This window comes from Physeter macrocephalus, unplaced genomic scaffold (genome assembly GCF_002837175.3).
Source record: "Physeter macrocephalus isolate SW-GA unplaced genomic scaffold, ASM283717v5 random_1584, whole genome shotgun sequence".
Classification (NCBI taxonomy): Eukaryota; Metazoa; Chordata; class Mammalia; order Artiodactyla; family Physeteridae; genus Physeter; species Physeter macrocephalus.
The window spans coordinates 3,445-8,828 of record NW_021146771.1 but is presented as its reverse complement, the minus strand read 5'-3'; the positions used below and the strand labels follow the sequence as shown (position 1 = coordinate 8,828).

The following is a 5,384-nucleotide window of genomic DNA, read 5'->3' as shown; positions in this document are numbered from 1 at the left end:
AGACAGGTGACAAGCGGCCAGAGACAGCGAGTGCTCGTGGCGCATCCCGCCAAGCCCGGGCCTTCCAGAGCGTGCAAAGCCCCCTCTGCCTTTTTACAGTGATAGGAAAACAAGCATCCTTGTGTCTAGAGAAAAAAACCTGTTTCTCAAACAACTTGGTTTACCAAGCATACAGGAAGCTAAGTCGCACAGAACAGAGAGAAAGGGCCTGACTCAGCAGAAGCCTGGGGGTGGGGGCGGTGGGGGGGGGGCACGGCGGGAAGCCCCCATGTAGCCTCCCTTGGAGGAGAAAGAATGCGTTGATCACTAGTTCCTGATCACAAGTTCCCTCAGAGGTGAAAACAACTCCAGATTGTGACCCGAGAGAGGGAGACCAAGCCAGCCTCACCCTGGACGCTGCCGTGGGCTCAACTGTGCCCCCAGAACTCAGATGTTGGGGTCCTGACCCCCAGCACCTCTGAACGGGACCTGCTTAGAGTCAGGGTCTTTACCAAGGGAATCAAGTTAAGACGAGGTTGATAGGGTGGGTCCTGATCAATAGCACTGATATTCTGATGGAAAAGCGACCACTGGAGACAGACACAGACACAGGGAAGACGGCGCCTGCAGGCTGAGAACGGAGGTCCCCAGAAGGAACCAACCTTGCTGACACCCTCGCCTCCGACTTCGGGCTCCGGACGGAATCACTGCGTGTTGTTTAAGCCTCGGTCTGTGGAGCTTTGTCACGGCTGCCCCGGGGACACTCACACAGAAGGGCCATGAAGGGCACCTCTTATTTCCCCGTGGGGGAAACTTTAAGAGGTTTTGGTTCTGTTGTTTCCAAGGTACGGCACACTTTTTAAAACATTAAAACAAAGGACACATGGAACAGATGACTTTAAGAAGAATATAAGAATGTAGCTGTTTTACAAATGGATGTTAACCAGGTCACGGCGTGAGTCAGGGGTAAGTGACGGGCTACACAGGCAGCGGTCTAGTCGCAAAGAGAATGTCAAATCTCGCCTCGGGTAGTACCTGCTTACTGTCCTGCTCGCTGGCCTTCTGGCTGCCTTCAGCAGGTGAATCTCTCCGCTTTGCCTGCAACAGAAAAAGCACTGGCTGTTGGAAGAAAGAGCAGCTGATTAAAAACACACAGAGAGGCTTCCCTGGTGGCGCAGTGGTTGAGAATCTGCCTGCCAATGCAGGGGACACGGGTTTGAGCTCTGGTCCAGGAAGATCCCACATGCCGCGGAGCAACTAAGCCTGTGCGCCACAACTACTGAGCCTGCGCTCTAGAAGCCTGTGAGCCACAACTACTGAAGCCTGCGCACCTAGAGCCTGTGCTCCTCAACAAGAAAAGCCACCATAGTGAGAAGCCCATGAACCACAACAAAGACCCAACACAGCCAAAAATAAATTAAAAAACAAACAAATAAATAAAAGGTGGGGGGGAAGAAAAGGCCGAGGACTGAAGTCCATGAAACAGAAAGGCTTTCAAATCTGCTGCCTCTGCATCAGTTTTCTTGGATTCCAGTTCCTACACCTGACGTGGATCTCTGTGCTCCTGGCTGGTCCGTGTGAAGGCAGGTGAGAGCTCCCTGAACCCACAACGGCGAACCCCAAACAGAGCCTCCCAGGCAGGGTTGCATCTCCAGAGCCGGGAAAGTTGTGGAAAGTCCAACACCTAAGGCAGATGATTTCCTGGAAGGCTATTCTCTGCCCTCCCCCTTTCTGCCTGGAGACAGCCTATAAATTTCCCTTCATAAAGGAGATCCCTTCCCTCCCAAGAGGAAGGGAACAGCTTTACCACCTGAGAACGCTAATCACCCAAAGGACTGCAGGAGGCTGAGTCTCACAACAAACTCACTAAAATAACCCTCATCTTCCCTTATTTCCCCCATATCTTTACCTTCCCAAATTTAGTTCCCGTAAGGAGAAACCCCTTTTGTCTTGTCACTTCTCCACAATTTATCGCTCTTTGTTAAAAGGGTAGATAAGCCCCCAGTCTAGCCTCCAAATGCATAAGTAATAAACATTTTCTCCAGTTAATTTGCCTTTGGTCAGTTTAATTTGCGGGACCCCAGACACTAAACCTAAATGGATAGAGGGAACAGTTTTTTTCCTCTCCCTCACATGTAAAAATCCTGACTCCCATGAGCCACCTTCTGGGGAAACTGCACGAGGATGGCTTTGCCTGCAGAGCTCAGGGCCTGTACTCTCAGGTCAAACATAAGCATGAAAACTGCACCAAGGGACTTCCCTGGTGGTGCAGTGGTTAAGAATCTGCCTGCCAATGCAGGGGACATGGGTTCAATCTATGGTCCAGGAAGATCCCATATGCCACAGAGCAACTAAGCCCGTGTGCCATGACTACTGAGCCTGCACTCTAGAGCCCGCGAGCCACAGCTACTGAGCCCACACACCACAACCACTGAAACCCACGCACCCTAGAGCCCACGTGATGCAACTACTGAAGCCCACGCGCTCTAGGGCCTGCATGCCACAACTACCGAAGCCCATGTTCCTAGAGCCCGTGCTCCACAAGAGAAGCCACTGCAATGAGAAGTCCGTGCACCACAATGAAAAGTAGCCCCCGCTCGCCACAACTAGAGAAAGCCCACGCGCAGCAACGAAGACCCAACACAGCCAAAACAAAAAACAAAAACAAAAAACAAAACAAAAAAACTGCACCAAAACGTTCTTTAGATCTGAGTATTATTCTGATTTTTGTGCCTAATCTTATGATAAGTGAACTTGAACTTGTGGTGGTGGCTCAGGTCATCCCTTCCTTCCTTGTTTGATTTCTGGATTTGTAGAAGGACCCAGGAGACTCACAGAAAGCAGAGAAGAAGACATGTCCACACAGGCCCTGACTGGGGCCCCTTCCTCCTGCCTGATGCCCGAAGCCCAGCTCAACTCTGAGCCCATCCTGGTTTCTCTGGTTTCCTTGCATTCCTTTCACCCAGAAGTGACCCCCCCCCACCCCAATTTGGTTGCTGGCCTCCGAAGGCCCTGACCAGAGACCTGAGACCCTCGCTCTAAGGAGAAACTACATTGTGAAGAAACCAGGTTGCCCTGAAACAGCTCTGCTCGCCTTCAGGATAAAGTCCCAGAGCTCCTGCGTGGGGCGGGGCCTTGTCCCCGTCCAGGGCCCTTCCTGACTCTTCCCTGTGCCTGCACCTGTGCTGGGTGGGGAGGGGAGCCCATGCTCTGCAATGTCAGCAACCCACCAACACACAGGAGCTTTCAGGTGCGCTGAGCAGGCACCTAGCTGTGCGTGAATGTTCTGGAACGGGGCAAGAGGGAGGCCGGTGAGAGCAGCTTGCCCTGGACAGAGCACACAGTTCTTTCACTTAAGTTCAGTTCTGCTGTCAAAGGTGATTGAGATTCAGGAAAATGGGGAAGGGAAGCTTTCCTCTGTTTCTCACCCCCACTTTAAACGAAAATGGTTCATTTGGGACAGCGAGACCCACGCTGAGGTCCGAGCTTCTCCAAACACCCCAATCGACGTATTCCCTTAGGGTCACGACCAAACCACATGCCCCTGAACCCATGCCCAGAGGCGGCCCGAGCTGACCCCAGCACCTCAGATCCCACATGATTCTTGGATGCTCAAAATCTATTTGAGCATGTGCTGAAAATGTCAGGCAGAAGGACGAGCCAGCTCCAATGTCGTGGTCCTCCAGGGGAAGACTGGATGTTTCACACTGAAACACTTTCCTTGAATCTTTTTAACGGAAACTTTGTAATAGGGAAGAACAAATCTGACTCCATACTGGATTGTTTCTTTTGCTTTAACCTTTGTATTCTATTGCTTTTGCTACAAGTTAATCACTAAAAGAATGTTGCCTATAGCCTGAAATACACAGGATAGCCCATTCTCAAAGTTCTGGCCTTTAAAGGTTTATCACTTTTCCATTCATATAGAGATAAAAAGTTGCAAAACAGAGCATAACATTTATCTTGTAGGAGGTTTATAGAAAGTGACCAGACCTGCTGGACAGCTTTGAGAACAAAGGATTACAAGAAGTTCGCAACAACTAACCATACCCCTCCCCTTTTAGTACAAAAGCAGCCTGAATTCTAACTGGGTTCTTTGGGACACTAGTCCACTGTCCTCCTGGTCTGCTGGCTTTCCAGATAAAGTTGCTATTCCTTGCCCCAACAACTCATCTTTCGACTTACTGGCCTGTCATGCGGCAAGCAGTACAACGGACTCGGTAACTTCTTGGAGGATTTTAACTTCTCCCTCAATTTCCAGTCCTGGCCTTAGGCCCACCTGAGTGAGTTCTGTCTCACATAAGGACGAGCAGAGGTGGTGGCCACACGAGGCGCTGCTGTTCATTCTGAAACGGTTACACTGACACACTCGAGTCCCACCTCAGGGTAACTGAGGACCTGTGAGGTGGGCGAATCCAGGTGCACCCTGCCTAAAGCAGCTGTGGGGCTGGGAGCCTGACCCGGGGAGCAGGGTGGGCATCACCCAGGAGAGCAGCCCAGCTCCCTGCCTCACCAAAGGAACTCAGCTGCATCTGCAGCCAGACATGAGAGGCAGCACGCAGAAAGGTTGTGCTAAAGTCACGGCTGGTGAAGAGGAAAAACTCCTCTGTGACACTCGCTACCCAGAGGCAGCGCAGACCCCACAGGCTGAGGGCTGTTCCACGAGACACGCCTGCACCTCAGACGCCAATCCAAGTCCCAAGTTATCACCTGTGCGCCTGACCGACCAGCTGTAAACCAGGGTTTCCATGACCCCCTCCTTGGGTTCCATCTATAATGGAACCCAAGCCATTGTACTATAGCTCACAGAACTCCAGGAAACACGTACAAGAGCTCACAGAACTCAAGGAAACACATAACTATGTTTACTGGCTCATTATGTAATAGAGGATGTGATAAAGGACACAGATGCACAGCCAGGTGAAGAGGTACTCCAGGCAAGGTCCAGAGGGGTCCTAAGTGCAGGAGCTTCTGTCCCCGTGGAGCTGGGGTGTGCCACCCTCCCACACATTGATGTGTTTCCCAACCTGGATGCTCTCCAAACCTCATACTTTAGAGATTTTTATGGAGGCTCATCACGTGGGCACGATCCATTATTGACTCAATCCCCAGCCCCTTCCCCCTCCCCAGAGGATAGGGGTAGGGCTGAAAGTTCCAGGCTTCTAATCAGACCTGGTCTTTCTTGTGACCAGCCCCATCCAGGAGCCCATCAAGAGTCACCTCACTGGAACAAAAGAATTATGAGGGTCTTGGAGTCCTATGTGAGAAACCGGGGGGAGAAGAGACCAATATACATATTTTCTATTATTTCACAATGTGTTTCTTTCTTTTTTTTTTTTTTTTTTTTGGGGGGGGTAACGTGGGCCTCTCACTGTTGTGGCCTCTCCCGTTGCGGAGCACAGGCT

General features: G+C 51.2%; 1 protein-coding gene across 1 annotated transcript in view; it reads right to left on the bottom strand.

The window, feature by feature from the left end:
- Window positions 1-844: 844 nt before the first annotated feature.
- LOC129391356 (putative E3 ubiquitin-protein ligase UNKL) overlaps window positions 845-5,384 on the bottom strand; it is a 7,806-nt gene continuing 3,266 nt past the window's right edge. The window contains exon 3 of the mRNA XM_055083563.1: window positions 845-1,077. Within this exon, the coding sequence (XP_054939538.1) occupies window positions 958-1,077 (120 nt within the window). The 3' untranslated portion in view covers window positions 845-957. The remainder of the gene's footprint in view (window positions 1,078-5,384) is intronic.